Source organism: Triturus cristatus, chromosome 5_1 (genome assembly GCF_964204655.1).
Source record: "Triturus cristatus chromosome 5_1, aTriCri1.1, whole genome shotgun sequence".
Lineage (NCBI taxonomy): Eukaryota > Metazoa > Chordata > Amphibia > Caudata > Salamandridae > Triturus > Triturus cristatus.
In genome coordinates this window covers 940714132-940733113 of record NC_140587.1, presented here as the reverse complement: position 1 = coordinate 940733113, position 18982 = coordinate 940714132, and the positions used below count along the sequence as shown (strand labels likewise).

The 18982-nt window shown below is 44.5% G+C and overlaps 1 protein-coding gene across 3 annotated transcripts in view; it reads right to left on the bottom strand.

Moving 5' to 3' along the window:
- LAMA1 (laminin subunit alpha 1) overlaps positions 1-18982 on the bottom strand; it is a 692815-nt gene that overhangs the window by 250434 nt on the left and 423399 nt on the right. For all 3 annotated transcript variants that reach the window (XM_085605997.1, XM_085606000.1, XM_085605998.1), the window contains 3 exons: positions 18774-18860; positions 14353-14546; positions 12327-12469 (listed from right to left, as the gene is read on the bottom strand). In XM_085605997.1, the coding sequence (XP_085462123.1) occupies positions 12327-12469; positions 14353-14546; positions 18774-18860 (424 nt within the window). The remainder of the gene's footprint in view (positions 1-12326; positions 12470-14352; positions 14547-18773; positions 18861-18982) is intronic.

The following is an 18982-nucleotide window of genomic DNA, read 5'->3' as shown; positions in this document are numbered from 1 at the left end:
AGCCAGGTCGAAGGACCAATGGCTATGGTGGAGAGCTCGGGATACCAAATGCTCCAAGCCCAGTCTGGAGCTGTAGGAAACTGGCTTTTATTGCAGTTATCCTCTTACTTTGTATCCCCTTTTCAGCTACTAGATGCTTATTTTCGACTTTGACAGTGTACTGAGGCCTGCTAACCAGACCTCAGTGCCAGTGCTCCTTGTGCTACAATTGGCTAAGGACATTAGCACATGTGTAAGTTGTTAGTAAATGGTATCCCAGGTACCTAGGACATGAGTGTTACTGGATATTGCAAGTGAGCAGTGAAGTCATTATTAGGTGTGTACTGGGCATTTGTCAAAAAAAGTTCCCCAGCTACATAATGGCTTCACTGAAACATATGGTGTTTGGTATAAAACACCTTGTATTAATAATCCCACACTGATTTCAGTGATGGATTTGATATATGTACCCAGAGAGAACCTTAGAGGTGCCCACTAAAACTTACCAGCCCTCCAGTGTGCTGGCTGGCTGACTGGTTCAGTCCAACCCGCCACCACAGACGATTTTCTGACCCCCAGGGGTGAGAGTCCATGCACTCAGGAACAATGCCTGCTCTTGAGAGAGGTGTTTTACACCTCCTGCAGGAAGGCTGGTAAATTATCATTCCAAGGCAGTGTCCACCCTCAGGCTAATTCCACCCCTAAGTGGGCTCCCTGATGTGCATACGAAATTTAAAAGTTAGCCATCTTGGTGATGGAAGAATTAGGAACTCTGGGACAGGGTTAAGCCCACTTCCCAAAGGAGGTGGTCATATAGGGGGTGCAGTGACCCCAGGGTAAATACCCCATTGGCCATCGGCAGTTGGAGACTTTTACAAGTGGTGAGGCACGTGCAGAACATAAAGGTTAAATCACTTCCTAAAGTACAGACGTGCTTCAATTTGCATTGCAGGATTGATCAGGGCACATTCTATTTATAGGTACATTTAATTTATATAGAAATTGCACCAATCACCCTTGCAATGCAAATATCCTTTCTAGCCGAGCTGATCCTCCAGATTCGTGCTGCCAGAAACGATATGGATGCTGGGTAATAGTATTTCAGCCAAGCACTGCTGTAATGCTGCTTCTAATACCAAACAGAATAAGATCACTGCCAGGATTGGCTGGGCCAGGGAAAGACAACGTTCTGTCGGAGACTGATGGGGCTGTGTTGAAGCTCTTTCAGCTACCACGTAGAGTTAATTATGGAAGTCAGAACTGCGCATGTCAGGCTGGCCACGGCAAAACCATGGCCAATCGGATATGCGCAGTACTTTAATGCAGCCTCAGTCAATCTCCACATTGTCCATAGCCCCACCCCTAAAGGAACCAAGGGCCAGATCTACGTCCATCCAAATTGCGACTCGCAATTTGCACTCAATTGTGAGTCGCAAATTGCGAGTCACAATTTGGAATGTACTACAGTGTGTTCAATACTGTTTGCGATTCCCAATAGGGTCGCAAATTGCGAGGCTCATGAATATTAATAAGCTTCTCGCAATTTGCGAGCCCATTGGGAATGACAGGCTCTCCAAGGGATGGTGGCCTGCTGGGCTCAGCAGACCACCATGTCTGGGACTGCTTTTAAATAAAGCAGGTTTTTTTTGTTAAATGCCTCCTGTTTTCCTTAAAGGAGAACGGGATGCATTTTTTTTTTTAATGAAACGTTTTTAAGGGCATGTGGTGGTCCCTGGGACCACTGCCTGCCCTTAAAAAATATTTTTGGAGCCAGTCTCAAAGGGGAAGGGGTCCCCTGGGGACCCCTTCCCATTTTTGACTCCATTACCACCCTCTTGAAGAGGGTGGTCATTTGCAAGTGTTTTGCGATACCAATTGCGTTCACTAACATTCATACATGGCTCTGCGGTCGATATTAGGAAGGGAACTCCCTTTCCTAATAGCGAGTCGCAAAACCTATTTAGCGAGTTGCAAATAATTTGCGACTCGCTAAATAGACTTTGTACATGGCCCACAGTGATTTTGCGACCCGTTTGCGCATTCATAGGCACGTCATACATATGGCCCCAAATGCTTTGGGATAAGGAGTCTAGGGTGTAATGGCTAGCAGTGGAGGTCAACGCCCCCACGCTCATTTGGATGAGCCGCCCCTGTTATTGGCTACACTAGATAACATTGCAGACTTGGCAGGTCTAGAATAGGATGAAGGCCTCTGTCTATTTTGGGCACCAGAAAGTAGTGGGAATAACAACCATGAGCTACGTCTGGCGTCGACACCCTGTCTATGGCTCTCTTGGCCAAGAGAGCCCCCACTTCCGAATGGAGAAAGGGGAGATGGTCCTCCGTCAGCCTGTTGCAAGTGGGTGGCATGGGTGGAGGGGTAGTCATGAACGGAAGGGAATAGCCCGTTCAGACAAGCTGATGTTATCGACCTTCAGTGAGGCAGGTGATGGGGTATCCTGCCTCCCACTAGGTACCCATGATGGTTGGAGGACGAACTAAAGGGGCTTGGAGGCTGTAGCTGCTGGAGGGGTTGATAGACTACCCTAAGCTCTGGCTGCCCGACCCATAGAATCTATGGACACCGCATCCCCGGCCACACAGAGGCTGGGAAGCTTGCTTGCAGTGGTGGCTGGGTAGATAAAGATGAGGCTGGAAGCCCCTTCCTTGGCCACAAAAGTAGTGAAATGCGGACTGGGGTTGCTGGGGGCAATGGAAAGTCCCAAGGACCTAACCATAGCTCTGGTATCCTTGTGGCGCTCCAGTGCTGAGCCCAACTTGCCACTGAAGAGCCAGGAGCCATCAAAGAGCATGTTCATAAGCGAAGCTCAGACATACCCTGAAAAGTCAGTCACCCTCAGCCAGGCGTGGTGCTGAAAGCTACTGACGAAGAAACCGCCCTGCCTAGCAAATCAGTTGTGTCCAGCCCACATCGATCATGAGCTTTGCTGCATCTCTCTGACCTGCAATGGCTTGGGAGAGTATGGCCAGGGCCTTCTCCAGTGCAATGGGCAGCACTTGCGCAACTAAATCCCATAGTGCATGAGAGTGCCAGCCCAAAAGGCACTTGATGTTCATGGACTGCAGTGCCAGACTGGTGGAAGAAAGCATTCTCTCGCCTAAGGTGTCCAACCTTTTGGATTGCCTATCAGGTGGGGTGGTAGAGAATGCACCAGGATTTACACTGGAAGTGGAGGCTTGGACCACCAAGCTCTCCAGTCTAGGGTGTTGTGTGTGGAAATCTGGGATCCCCTGGGTAGAGGCGATGGCAGCGGGCAATTGTCCTGTGCAGGCTTTGGACCAGGTCCCAAGCAGGATGTCTGTAAGCGCTTCATTGCCTTCAGTGCCTTTTGTTCATGCTGTATGATGCTGATGAATGCTGAGATGTAAGGCAAAAGCTGGAAAAAAGAGGATATGAGGTGGCTGCATTATTTTGTATGTGTGCATGTGTGCAAAAGTGTGCGTGCATGTGTCATCATGCATATTTGCCTCCAAAATTACACGAGTGCCTTCTCTTTTTTAAATTTGAAAAAGGGTACTGCGAAAGTGCCTTTTTTGATTTGTATAAAAGAAGCAAAAAATATGACTTCTAGGTGGGCTTGAAATGGAGGAAGGGGTGGGGGTAGGAAGCAATGGGGTGTGGGAGGGAGAACGCAACAGTCAGCACGGGGAACACAAAGACTGGAAAAACACATGCACTCTTCTGGGATGCACCTAATATGCTAATATCATCAGTTATTCTTAAAAGTATTCCCATTAAACACTGGTTTTATGATGACAAATAAAAGTGCAACGTACACTATATCTTGAAGTGGATACCCATATAATTTACAGCTTTTGCTTATACCTATTTTCATACCATTTTAATTACTCCAACCAAGATATCGAGTTTGAGTTCCAATGGATCACCTTCACTACATCTCCCAGAATGCATTATGAGGTTAAATAAAAATCCAGGACTAGAGTATGTTGTCCTTGGTGACATGGCCTGCTCTGACAACCTTACTTATAGGCCATGCTGTGACCTCACCCTACTGCATGGCCTCAGTAAATGTTCTGTAACAACATGAACTCTCAGCACTTACCACATGGTTTGATGCAGTGCACAAAAGGCCATTTTGAACTACAAAACTGCATGGGAGTATTTCTAATGGATATATCTGTTGGTCAAACTCCTAAAATCAGAACAAGTGCAGATGGAGTACAAGTTCACAGGCCTGCCACCACAGGACATAAACACCTCCTCGGAAGCAGTGTCACCATGAGGCCTTTTAAGCATAACAGATGTCTGAGTCCAAAAAAGACTACAGAGAATATTGCAAAATACAAAGCATTGCGATACTCTAGCATCAACAAACTAGTGGCTTGAAGCAATAGTGTTCCTTAAAATAGCCCATAAAAAGTTCTGTTTGTCCAGTCCTGCATCACCAACAACAGGTTTTCCAGAATGTTCCTTAGCTTGATGATGTCTTCTTGACTATTGAGATCTAGTTTAACATAATCCACCGGATTGGTTATTGGATGCCTCTGGCAGTGTAGTTATGTATGCAAGTCATAAATGTACCTTACTCAGATAAGTCCCCTTTGCCAGCATCATGTAGCTCACCCCAAGTGCCGGAGAGGAGCCAGTCCCCCATCGTCTTCTCAAGGTGTTCAGAACAACCTGCCCTCCCCACCGAGCAGCCAGTGATGGAGAGCTAACATGATACACATACTAATAGACCAAGTTAAGTTACTGCTGCGTGAACCAGATAGGATGACCCACAGTGTTATTTGTAGTTATGGGGCATGGAAGTATATGATAGAATTGTGTATGGTAAATATGAACAGAGTCACACATGTGATACATTGTATTTGTTTATTTATGGTATTTATAGTGCACTGAACTAGCCTCATGGGCAACTGAGAACTTTACATATTACATTCCAACTGTATTCTGGAGGATCTAGTTGCTAGGAAGGCAAATCATTCAGAATCTTTTTTTGAAAAGGTGCTTTTACTACTTTTTGGGAAGTTCGGAAGTTTACAATTGGTCTCATGGATTCAGGGAACTGGTTAAGTAGTTTGAGGGCTTGGTAGAAAAAAAATCCTCTTGGACTTCTTTGTTTTATGAAACTTCCGAATCAGTCTCTCATACTCTTGTTCGTTTATGTCTCCCTGAGGTGTGGAGCTTTTACTGCAGGTATAACCACTGAGTACATCACATATTTGCTTTACGACACAAGGCATTATGGAGGGTATTTGCAAACAGAGCCACTGATGTGAAACCATCACACTGGTACTCCCAACTCAGAGTAGGAACTTTTAAAGTACCTATGAGTAAAAGGTTGAAGGAAGCAAGTGTGGGGTGTTGTCATTCAGGCGCCTAAGGCAAAAGGCCCAGATGAGGGGTACCTTATAGAAGAAAGATGGGAATTTTGAAGCAGCACAGAGCAGTACTTATTAGTGGATATTCTGAGCTAGAGTGTATCAAGGGTGGGTTTGCACTAGGTAAACTGGTGTAGTGTAATGGACTAAGATTAGTAGTTTGAAAGGGCCAATGTGTGTGTGTTTTCTGGAAGAGAGTCCATGCAGCAAACTTAATGAGTTTGTCCACGGAAGAAAAGGTTGTATTGGGGCAAACCAACTAGAAGGATGATGTAATATCCATTTGCTCATGACCAGTGAGTTGAACTATTCTTTGCCGGGAGAATAGATTTTACGTACATTCTGCATTAAGTATACAAATACCCTTATAATTGCTTACCTACTCTTCATGTGTACATTGTGCACTGAACCAGAGGAGATCAGAAACAAAGTTACAGTGTGGCTCATTTGCATAGCATTCCCAGGTGTACCAAGCTTCCAGGCGCAGGACCGTGAATTTAAGGATAAATATTTGGAAAAATATGTAACCCATTTGTGTGCCCTTTTTCAAATGTAGCTTACAGGCAGCCTCACATTTAACAAAACACTAAGGGGCCGATTCCGATCCGGGTCGGAAGGGCACCAAACGCGATCCGGCCGGAAAAACTACGAGCCGTACGTGTCTTTGTCGCCCGATTCATACAGCTGTACGAGCAAGCCTGTACGATGTGAGCTACATGAAAATCACCGACCGAGTCGTTTCCGGGTCCGAACCGCTCCGTATGTCTCGGTCGTAAGCTAACCGTGGCGTACAACGGATGCGATTCACGACCGAGCCAGTACGATGCACGTGTCGGACAGCCTGTGAGAGACAGAGTGTCCGGCTCGGAAAAGCCCCCGGAGCCAGACTTCGGGGGTCCACGTCGGACCCCCCTACACCCGCAGCCGTACGACTCGCACACAGGGGGAGACACATGGGACTCCCCCACACAGGCATGTACAGCGTGGATGGCACCGACGCGTACCCACTGTAGGTGGCGCACTTGTTCGAGACGTACCCATTCAGTCAATGGGAGCGCATGTACGCATCGCACAACTGGCTCCCATTGACTTCTATGGGAGTACGACCGAACCGAGTCTGACAGCATACGTGCGCATCGTACTCGCTCGGTAGGACTGTCGGGGTCCGGCTCGGTCAGAAAACACTCCGGATCCGACTCGGTCGGAGTGCTTTCCGACCCGGATCGGAATCGGCCCCTAATTTGTAAAGAGCACATGCACCCTTGGGTCTCTTGGCACTGAAATAACAGATGTTTATTGCTACCCATCTCAATGGTACTCATTTTATCAACTTCAGGAGGTTGCAATGCTAGGTGAACATACCAGGATTTACGTCTTTGACCACAAGATCAAACACAGATTCCTGGAGTGGAATCATTAGTCCACTGAGCCACCAGACCAGGCACCTGTTCAAACCTATATAGAAGGATGAGGGACCTGCTCAAGAGCTGAACCTCAGTCCAAAATGCTATTCAATAACTTCAGAGTGTACATATACCTTGATAAGGAGGATCTTTTCATTATATTTCAAAAGTGTAAGACATGCGCCAAACACTAATGTGATACGAACAAGGCACAATACTTGTAAATCATTCCTGTGCTATCAGGAGTGTCCTGTCACCAGTGACGTGACATTCTATATCACCAGTAGGTGAACTGATATCACATGAGGGGACACAAATCAGGAGGCTTAATCACTAATTAGGAAACAAGTTCTGAGAAACATCATAGACACGGTGTGCGAGGAAACAGAAAGAATTGCCTAAAAACTCAGGCAACCGAATTTGGGTAATGTAACACTTAATCCATATTGTTTGGTTATGAGGAAAATCATTTCAGTCTAAACATAGATCAAGGAGGAAAAATTCCATAGCCACCAGCCTGCATCCCCAGAACACCTGTATTTTTAAAGCATCTAGGTCAGCAAACGTTGTCTTAAAAAGGACTCAAGAACCAATCATAATGTACAGCCAGACAGAGCTTTTATATAAATGGATTTCTTCCAACTCAAAAGGCACAGACTAGATGCGAGCAAATGGCTTTTTTTTAACAAAAACTTGAGAGTTCAGAAGTGATTTTGAAAAATAAAAAAGGTATACATCTTTAATTTAGACCAAAAACCCTTAAAGGGAGCAGTAAATGATTTTTGAATTGCTCACCCAATGATACCTTTAATAGGTTTTTATAGAAGATCTGCAGAAACCTCCATAATTCTTTTGAGCAATGGTGCTCTACCCGAGTCAATCCAGTATTCGCAATAGAGAAATTGCTTACAGCAGAGGGCTGACTAAAAATCAAACTCCAAAGAAAGCGCAAGTGGATGCAAATAAACAGCAGAAAAGGTCCATCTGTGGTTCTATGGTATGGGCCCCAGCAGAGGGGTATTTGCTGAATGCAATTGATACACTGTGGTCTTTAGACCCGAATGTAACTGGGGACGAGGGAGGGTTGAGGGGTGGAGGAGTGGCCGAGTTATGTGGTATTGCAGCTATCGCCAGGAGGCCCTGCAAGCTACCCAACAGAAGTACCTGATCTTAGGTGTAAGTCCCTGTCGGTTACACAGGACAAACAAAATCATAAATTCATGACTCCTGAACAGCTGAAGGTCTTCAGATTTAATACGGAAAGCTGGAGAGAGAAATAACAGATGGAGAGAAGAGAGAGAAAAAAACAGAGAGAGAGAGGGAGGAAAGCTCCATGAGAGAGAGAGACCAATCAGGATGGGGCTGGTTCGGACAAAGTCAGATTAGAGTGAAAAAGAGTATTGGAGAGAGGATAAACTAAGGTCCATGTGACAACGGAGAGGCATATCGAGTGGAACGGTATGAGTGGCCTGGTGAAAGCTGTCGCCAAAAACAGAGGCAAGAGCCAGAGCAGAGCACCAAGGTCCAGCGAAGACTGAGCGAAGGGGAATTTGAGTGGCAGAACGTTTTGAAGCTTGCAAAAGAGGTAGGGTATGTGGCATGCAAGATAGAGGGCAGACCAAGAGCTACAAATTTAAGATCACAAAGGAGGGTAATAGTGAGATTTCTGTATCCAGCAAAAGTCATCTCTGTTCTGGTGGCCAATAGAGGCTGAGCTCCGATGCCCAGAGACAGCAGGAGCCAATCCTAGGGCCGGAGGGTGAGAAGGGGCGGGGCAGAATGCTCTGTGAGGCCAAGGGCTGCACACAGCCCATGTTCATGCACGTTCTCTTCTTCTTGCACACAGCGTATCAAAACAACACACATATCGAACCCAACAGAGAAAGAAATTTAAAGAGGGGCTGTCAAAAACAGTCTCTGACATTTGATCTCGGTCTTTGAATGCACAGCAAATGTGAGGAGATTAAAAGAACTATATCCTTGTTTACAGAAACAGGATTTGGAGTGCATAGCAACTGAAAAGATCGCGTGCTCATGTGCAGTGGTATTGGACAAGGGAAAAAGTAGTCCCTTTTAGAGTTGCTATAATTGGACAAATGGAGGAGTACATGTACTGGGGAACTGCTCTCTGGGAGTAAACAAACAATGAAAAAGTGGGACCAATAGGAAAGATTAACCACTTAGAAGCACAGATTTTTAAAGGACACTGACATAAGCAAATGAAAAGCAGGGGGCGGGCTGTAAGCCCACGAAGCGAATGCAGCATGTCTCGATTTAAAAAGTTAAACATAAAGTCAAAAAGTGTCAGTCAAAAAATGACTGGGGTTAGCTCTCTCCAGATATGCAGTGACCCGCACAGAAAGAAAAGAACTGATGCCAGGCCGCAGGGGTGGCGCCTTTATAGGCATCTTGCACGTCACTTACGGTGCGGATGACTCAGACAATGACACATGGAGGCGAATAACACTACCTATTAGTGTGCAGAGGTACTGCTCAAAATAATTTACGGATCCAGTCTGATGCTTTGGGATAAATCTAAGGCAAGGTATCTGAGTCTAGAAGTCTCGGTCATATATGAAACGTTACTCTCTTGGAACCTTCTACTACCTTGAAATGCACAATTGTAATCTTAACTTAAGATGCTGCAGTTTGAGGTGAGAAGTTTGAGTGCAAGCTAGTTTCTTGCATCAAACATTTCTGTGAATTGTTTTTACGAGTGCAAACCAACTTTTTGGAATTACAACAGTGGCTTTACATGCATAATCCAGGTCATTGGCACATATAAGTCTCAATTACATGAGCACAGCTTTGATAATCGGGACCTATATCTGTACACGTTAATTTTGAAAAAGAAACTTAGTTTAAGATGTTCCTCAGACATGAGCACTCTTGAGATGCAGATAAAAATAAAGAATAATTACATAGGGAAAAACCAAATTACACTATCACACAGAAATCAATATGCCTTTATCCACTGGTAAATAAACTGCAGCAGGATATGAAGGAAATGAAGGGCAGCACATGCGAAATCATTCGTTGTGCCAGCATACCTGATAATGCTTCAACCCTGGTGGTCAGTCTTGATGGTATTAGTCATGAAAACAAAGACTGCTTCTAATCAAATTGCCTTTCACTGGTGGCATGTGAAGTAGAAATGGACTGTTGATTAAGATTAATTTTAATCAATTCAAACAGACTGTGCTCAATTGTATGTATTTTACTAGAATACAATTTTCATGTCTCAGTCTGGATTTTTGAAAAGCCATATTTACTTCCATGTAAACAAAATAAAAATAAAAAGGATGTTGTTCGTCTAGAACAGAGTTCAAAATCAGGAAACAATTTTTGATATGATGGGAGTTAGGCAAAAAGCTGTGCCCCTTTATTTGTCATTATTTTATGGTAGATCTGCTAACAACTGGAGGTGGCATTGCACTGTACATCATAGAAGGGTGAAAATACTAAAGTAATAGAATTTCCTTTTCAGACAGAGTATACTATTAGCAGACCCGTTTGGTCTTTAGTGTAGTGAAAGGCGAGAAACTGGGCTTTGAAGAAATATGTTGGCCATGGCAGTGAAGTTACCTTGTGCCAGAACCATGCTCTGATGGGTAGAAGTATTGGCCGATAAACTTACCACAGATTGTAGAGTTTTAATTTGGGATGGAATCAGCCTAAATAAATAGGTGTGCTGTAATGATGGAGACTGTCAGTATGTGACGATTTTGGCCGTTGAACAGTTATTTTGACTGTCTTCAAAGCTTTATCAAGATGGCTGAGTAACTTTGAATAGATGACAGTCTAGTGCTTCAGCTACTGTAGGAATCACTTGCTTTGCCAGTCACATTTCCCCCTGCTGCTGTTGTGAGTGCATTCTCTGCTACAATGGCAGCAAAGTAAACCCAGTGTATGTAGATAGTCTGTTTAATCATAAAACTTGCAACAACAAGCAGACAATGTTCCCTTCTTTGGCAGACCACTGTTGGTTACAAAACATTTTTAAGCAGTGCTCCTTATTAACTGAACATTACTAAGCTTAAAGAACATTGAATAAACAGCCTGATACTGACTTTCTGTGTGCACATATTAAAGAAAGCAGACAATATATATGTGACTACAACCAGCTTGCCATCTTACTTATTGCCTTCATTAAACTTTAAATTGGTATAAAATTAACTCAAGTAGTTACTCTGGGTTTATTTGCACAGCCATATTGATAATGCTCAGCTGAAGCATGGGCTACTTTTAGCTTATTATTTGAAATTTCAGAAAAGTATAATTGCACCCTTTGTGGCATCCACAGTTCTGTAAAACCAGGTCCTAGAGAAACTAGTGGTGAGCTTAGGCATAAATTATGCCTATCATCAATACCCAAAAAGAAAAATGTTTTACTATGTCAGGATTTCCGGACCCAACCACTATGCATTGCGGTACAGGGCCTTATACTCTTGCGACTTGATTATTGCAATTCGCTTTACTTGGGCAGTCCAGCCTCTGTGGTAAAAACATTACAGATCATTCAAATTGCTGCGGTTCACGTTCTGATAAATATTTCCAAATCTCACTCTTTACGCACATCACTGGAAAGACTTCATTGGCTCCCAGTAAAGAGAGGGATTGAGTGCAAGGCCCTATGCATTTCCCACAAGATCAAATATGCTCAGGGCCCACATATTTAAGCTAGTTAATTGTCCCACACAACAGCTCATATGATTTGAGGTCAAACAATCGCTCCCTCCTGATTATCCAAAAGTTAAAAAGAACCAGAGGTGGAGGATGGTCCTTCACATACTTGGCATCTAAACTATGGAACTCCCTCCCCATACACTTGAGAGCAAACTACAATCTTCTGAGCTTTAGAAGGCAATTAATGACACAGCTGTTCAGTTAGTCATCTCAAAACCTTGTGTCATTATGTCTGCTAGTGCTGGGACACCCGAGTTTGGGTAGCCATGCGCTATATAAAACTTGGTAACATAACATCCATTATAATGCAATACATAGGAATCTTGAACATGTTTATGCTGCATGGCTATTTACTCCCTCAAGTAATGATTCAGGCAAAGTTTGCTGCAGAGACTTGAGCAGAAAATTAACATTTGCTACTTTGTCAATCCTTATAAATCATATTGTTGATATGCTTGCAGGAAATCAACCTGTAGCTCCAAAGAAATACAAAAATGTCAGGAAAAAGTTGCACATGCAACTGAGACGTCCGACCCACAATCGGTCAAGGTTTGGATTTAATGGAGGACATTCCTGTCTATATAGCTGACAATTGTATGATGTGCCAAGCGCAATTGCAAAAGCTTGAGAAGAGAATCAAATTAGATGTTTTTACTCTTTATTGAAGAGTTTACATGGGAGCATACTAAAAAACTGTGCAGTCCATCAAAATAAAAGGAATCAGGAACAACACAGATGGACAGTTGGAAGTAGTTTACGACAGACATATATATACAACAGCAACTACCAGTAAATGGTCAAAAGTCTGCACATATATGAAATGCGAATACAGTTAAGAAGGCAAACACATATGCTCAAAATAAAGGCTGAAATTTTCTTAACATATCATACCTTCAGGTTTTGCGTGACGTTTGCAAGATTGGAAACAAGGCTATGTGGAGTCAGAGCAACTCCAGTGAAGTTTACCAACGAGATGGCATAGCTGATGCTATCAAGGTCATTCAAGAGTAATCCTGTGCACTCATCGTCACATGCTGGGAATGTAAAATATTACAAAACACTCAGGTCAATTTACACATACAAAAGTTGAATGTACAGTTAAATACAAATTCTCATTTGTATAAGGCCTTCAATGTTAAAAGCAGTCTCCTCATGTTTTTATGTTATAGTTCAATAATTAAATACCTCATTTAGGGGCCTATTCCGATGTCGGCCGGACTCAGGTCCGTCTGACATCGGGCAGGAGCCGTAACCGACGGTTACGGCCCTGCTAGTACGATGCGTCCGCACAGGGTTCAGTCGCACTCGTATACAGGTCAATGCAGGCATGCATTCCGAGCGGAATGCATGCCTGCATCCTTGAAAGCAGGGGTGCAGTTCATCCCTGCACCCTGTGGGTGGCACCCCAAGGTGCCTGCCACCGGGTGCAGGGATCCACAGAGGGGCACCATAGCTGCCTCCAGGTTGCCATTTGGCAGCCTTGCACCCATGGGGGCCCTACTGGGGGCCCCCAAAGACAGTTTCCGACTGCCTTCTCATGCCGGAAAACTCGGCACAAAAAGGCAGTGAAAAACTGCCATCATACTCCCTCGGTCGCAAAGAGGCGGCCGGGGGAGTACTGGGAGATTTCTGGACGGCGGATGGGCTCTCCGAACTTGTCGTCCGCAATCCGAAAATCCGTGTCGGATTCCTTTCCGACCGAGCCCATCGGAATGGCTCGGTCGGAAAGGAATCCGGCCGACATGATCCGAATCGGTCGGAAGGGCTCCGACCGTCGGTCGGAGCCCTTCCGACCGGAATCGGAATCGGACCCTTAGAGTTTGCTTCACAGGTTACTGTGTCACAAATGATGTTGCAGATATCCTATCTGCCTTATGACAAGAGCCATAGGATCTAAAGCACCTGTAACGAGGTAGCACGATATCGCCATGTTTGTGGCGGGTTTAGCCCCTTTCGCAAACTCTACAACAGGCGCGAAGTTCGATACCTGGGGCCAAATGACAAAGAGATTATGATGAAATCTTTTTGGGAGATTTTAGTAAGGTCCGTCTTCTAGGAATGTGATCTTTCAAAAAAGTAGACATGCTACGTCAAAACTGAAAACATTTCCAAATAAATATGTTACTTTATAAAGGTTGAGCATTAGAGAGCATAGAAGTGTAGCAAACATAGATACAGAGCTATATTTCCCTTCCCTTGTGCAGGCGCACTTAAGGCTACCTTGTGCCAAAGCACACACCATTGCACCATTGTGAAGGGAGGGTGTGTTCTTTTAAATATAGGTTTTGCACTCAAAGGGACCCATCTAGCACAAAATACTATGCTTTAATACCCTCCGCACTATTTGTGTGCTGTACAGTGCAGTTGGAAAAATGTGAAAACCTTTAAAAATTGTTCCACTGTTACACCTGCCATCAGCAGGCATAATTTGTTAATCAAATTCCCTGCCTACCAATGCTAGTAGTTAGGGATTTGTTTCAAAAGCCAAGAATGCCCATGTATCACAAATGGCGCACCCAATTGATGAAATGTAGTGCAAAGTAGTGCCTATCGCTACTTCGTGTTACTTTTGGCAACTTTACAATGCAAATCATGATTCGCAATGGTAAGTAACTCCCAACACAATATTTTATACCAGGTTTGCATAAGTTTTTTGACAGAAACTTGGTGGGTTCAAAGAGTTAATAACTCTCGACCACAAGGTTAATTTACTTCACACCGAAGGCATATCAATTTAGACTGCATCCCACTCCAGATCTGCCCTGCTGAAACAGACTGTGATGCTGATGCATGATGGCAATCGGTACTGTAACCACATACATTTGTAATTTGCATATATAACATAATACCTAGAAGGGATGATTTTTGTTGCTACAAAGGTCTTTTTTTATAAAGTTAAAAAAGATAAACCACTTACAGATGCACTCTGTTTCCAAAAGGAGATGCCTGGGCTGACAGGCATCGCACAGTCGTCCTGTCACACCATCCTTGCAGACACACTGCCCAGATTGTCTGTCACAGTGACCATGCACAGAGCCATTAGGGTTGCAGTCACAGTGCTGACAGCTGCCACCAGGTTCACTGGGGTTTCCATAATATCCCAAGGAGCATCTAGAAGCACACAAATTAGCATAAGCACACGTTTGGATCAAAATGGGCAAGTCTTGAAATGAACACAAGAAAATGATTAATGTCAGAAATATATAATACATTGTTCTGTATTGAATTCTAGGTTAAACCCTTAGTCACAATGTTCAAGTAAGTTAATATATTTGCTTACAAAGGTTTGTCACAACAAGAGCACGTTGTAAGGAAACAGGCTTTTTGACGGTGCCTGTTGCGACTCAAGTACTGGTGTAATAGCTCAGAAATGCGTGGAGCCCTGATACACAGGACACAGTGCATGTGCTCAGACCCTTAAAATGGTGTATGTTTAAATGGGTTATCCCCAATCAGCATAGCCCAACTTACTTGTAAGGCCCTAGTATAAGATTCCAGGGGTATCCAGGGCCTGTAAGGTAGAGTGTCCCCCAGAGACTGGAGAACTTCTGCCACCCTGAGTGGGACAAAGTAAAACATGGCTCCCAGTCTGCCACTACAGACTGGATGGGCAGTTTACAACTACTAACTCGACTTTGTCATTTAAGGTAATGGCAAAGCCCAAACCTCCCTTTTGAATGTATGGAAGTCACCCCAATGGCAGGTCTAACGAGCCCTAAGACAGGATACTGTATATTAATAAGTGGAACGTGTGCTTTTTTATGTTCCAGCAGTACAAATCCTAGTTTGTCATTTTTACTGTGGAAAAGCTATTAGCAGCATTGGCAAGTCAGAGTTACAAGCTGGCACCCCAGCCCTCCTAACGTCTGAATGGGACTACTAAGTTTGGTACTGTTTGGTATCAAAAGAAACAGCACATTAAATCTGATTTAATAGTTACATCGAAACTAATGTCACTGGTGTGCAAAGAGCAAATTTAGAAGTTCCCGCTTTAGTTGCCCAGGGTTTCCAGGGCCTTTTTACTGAAGTTCATGGGGCTTGTCCAGCAGACAGCTTTCTACTCTCCTGGGGAGACATGCTGACAACTCCAAGGAAAGGACACAATAGGGGCCTGCATGGAATAGAGGTGTTACCTCCCTCCTGCAGGAAGCCATACAGGTGTTGGCCCAAAAGGCAAGCTTCAAAGGAGAAGCAGCCTGTGAAGGGCAACTGGGAAACTCTTAGGAGAGGAGCTGCTCTATTTTTAGGCAGATAGGCTGGCCCTGGGGACAGGAGAGGAGAAGACAGTTGTCAAACCGGTTTTTCCAGGAAAGTGAAGTTCCTTGTTAGCCACAGTTCTGCGGGTGGGCTAGGGAACTCTGAGTGTCAAGAGAGGGGTCTCACAATCTTGGGAGTGGGCAGAATGGTGCATCCTGAAATAGCCAGATGCCACACGTCCCAGGAAGTGGTCATCGGGAGGGAAGGAACCTGGTAGCCCATTGGCTAACAACCACATATGACCCTGAGGGTATTTTCTGCAGATAGATAGGGCACCCCTGGCACCCAGAACTCAGATCTCAACTGACTCGGAAGAAGGACTGAAGGAGGACTGCCCTGCGGCACTGCAGGACCAGCAAAGAGAAGCCGCACTGACAAGGACTGCACCTGGTGGCTAGCAAAGAGAGGGACTGTGCCTGCTGTGTCCTGCTCAGGGAGAAGCTGTCTCCAAAACCCAGTCAAGCCAAGAGAACTCCCAGGATCTGACTACTTGCCTCTTGTTTGCAGCACAGGATCACAACAGCTGAGGAACCCTGCTGGGGCAAGTTGGTAGCCTAAAGTCTTCAAGTTGTACCCATGTTTGCTGAGCCCGGAAGGGCTGTCAGAGGTTGCTGTTACCATCAGAACGATAGTTATCAACCCAGGAAAGACTGGCCTATGACCATGACAACGGGCGACTGGTAATCCGGTGGCGAATGGGCTTCAGCCAGACTGGAGAGGACTCTGTGGGACGGCCACCCTGCTTATCAGCACCCCATCAACATCTTCGTAACCCAAGGAATCCCTGCAGAAAGACCCTTGTCGACCGCGTCACACCCATAGCATCCTTGGAGCATCTTCAGCATCCTTCATCCCTTGCCCCAGGACCACTCCATAAGAATCGATTGTTACACAGATAAAGTGCCTGTAGCTGCTGAGGGACTGCTTCTTCTGTGAAGGTAACTATTTTGAGGACATTGCACGTCTCCCAGAGTACCTCCCTGCTAGAGTTGGTTGAACCAAAGCACTTCTAACCTACCGAATTGGCAATTACTTAAGTTTTCCTTGAAAAAGTTTCCAAGTGTCCAATTTGTTGATTTTGCCAATACTTGTCCATGGTTGAGTAAAATTGCTTTGATTTATCATTGCTTGTAAAATCTTATCTCTGGAACCGTCCGGTGGATCTTTTTTGTTCTAGTTTCTAAATTCTTATAAAAATAAGTAAAAATACAGTCTATTTTTATAAATCGGTGTCAGATTTATTGAGTGTCATGTTGATTTCTTGTTCAATTGTTTTGGTGCTGTTTAAATGCGTAACACTTGTTCCTCTGTGTAAGCCTTGCTGCTCCATGCCACTGTTACAGGACCTAAAGGGGTTGGTAAGTGTATTACATGGTGAGGTTACACCACCACACCATATTATACACCCTATTTCCTAACACACTTTCACAGTTTAACCACAATAACCAGTAATTGCCAGCACAAGTAATATAATGCACCCTGCCTTAGGGCTGTATGGTCTGCTAATACATGAAGTGTTTTCGCCTTTTGGAGTACCTTGTCACACAGCCTGCGGTTGCAGTCTATATGAGTTTGGTGCTGGGTCCCTTAAAGTGGCATAAGATATGCTGCAGCGCTAAGGGGACTTCTTTAGTACCTATGCAATAGGTACCAGAGATAATACTTACTAGTGGCTTGGTCACTTGGGGATCAAGTGACCAGTTGTCTTGTTTTGGGGAAAGAACACTGGCACTGGGCACCTGGCTAGCAGGAACGCAGTGCACTACAATCAAAGTTACATAATATACCAGGCGAAAAGTGGGGGACAACTGCAATAAAAACCCAGTTTTCTACTGAGGAGGAGGTGGATGAGGAAGAGGGCTGGTGCTCCAGTCCTTGTGCCTCTTGATTTTAGGAGATAGGGGAGACTCCAAAGCAGTTTAATCTTCAAATGTAAGCTTTCTTTTTCAGTGCAAAGTCTATCTTGACTTTGGAGGGAGCTTGGTAGTGATCTTGCCTGTCTGAGGACAGATGAACAGGGATTTCTGGTGAGCATCCAGGTATTCCTGTAGCTGCTGGAGGATGAGCTAGCCACAGAGGATGTTATTGGAGCCAAGTGTGCTCTTGGAGCCAATGGTGCTTCTGACATCGAGATTAGTTTAGCGTTAACAAGGGTTTCGGTGCCACAGCAGATTTGGCTTCAAAGGTCTGTGCAGGCTCTTCTGGGATTGAAGAATGTGATAAATCAGTCCTTGAAGGAAGGAGTGCTGGTGGTGCTACCCAAAGGCTTGAGTCAGTGCTAGCTATGGCCTGAGAGCAGTGGCTGTGCAGGCCTCTAGTAATACTTGAATGAAAGCGATGTATCTTGTCTAGAGTTTCCATTTCAAGCACACACCATTTTGGAGGTGGCACAGCCATGATAGCAAGGAGGCAGACAGGGGCATGGGTGCAAAAAAACTAAACTGGCATCTACTAGTATTCTGTTCAACTATGCAGGCTTCTAAGACACAGGATGGTGCATGCCGGTGGCATGTCATTGATGGTTGGGTGCTCTATTCCCCCAATGCCTGTGTTCCCGTGCATGTCAACAGGTGCAGGAGGGAGGAACAATATACAGACAAGGGTGTAGGGGATAATCCTAGGAATGCCTCCACCAATGGTATGTCCTTCTGCCCACAGGCACATTAATTGCAAAGCAGCCTAAACAAAAGAATCGTCCAACTGGGAAGTTAAGCACAATCCAAAAAAAGAACACACTAAATGAGGATCAACATCTTGAGACCGTCCTTGTTTCTGAACACCGCTTTGGTAGGAAGAGGCTACAAAATACTCTTGCATACACTGCATACATAAAATGAATGCTTCAGTGTCAGATGGTGAAATTCAAGGTCACTATTTAAGGACAGTGACTGCAGAATCAGTAGCACAGAAGGAAATAATGACTTCACATATAGTTACCTTGAGAAGGGTCACAAACATAAAAAATATAGACGCAAGTGTATGTATAGGGCAACACCTTGCATAATTACTTTTGACCTTGAAAATTCTTAGAAATCTGGATTGTTAGTGCTGTATATCAAAACTTTGCTTTGTGTTCTGTACCTTTCACAATGTTGCCCTTCATATCCAACAAGGCAGGCATCACAGCGAAAGTCTTCAACTCCTTCCAGCACACACGTGGGACTAAAGCTAAAAGGAGAATAAATTACAAACCATGAATCAGTATATCAACAAAAGCAGCAAAAACACATAATGCAACTAATTTGATTTGCACACCCTGTCTTTGTGGTTTCAAATGGTGATCTACACAT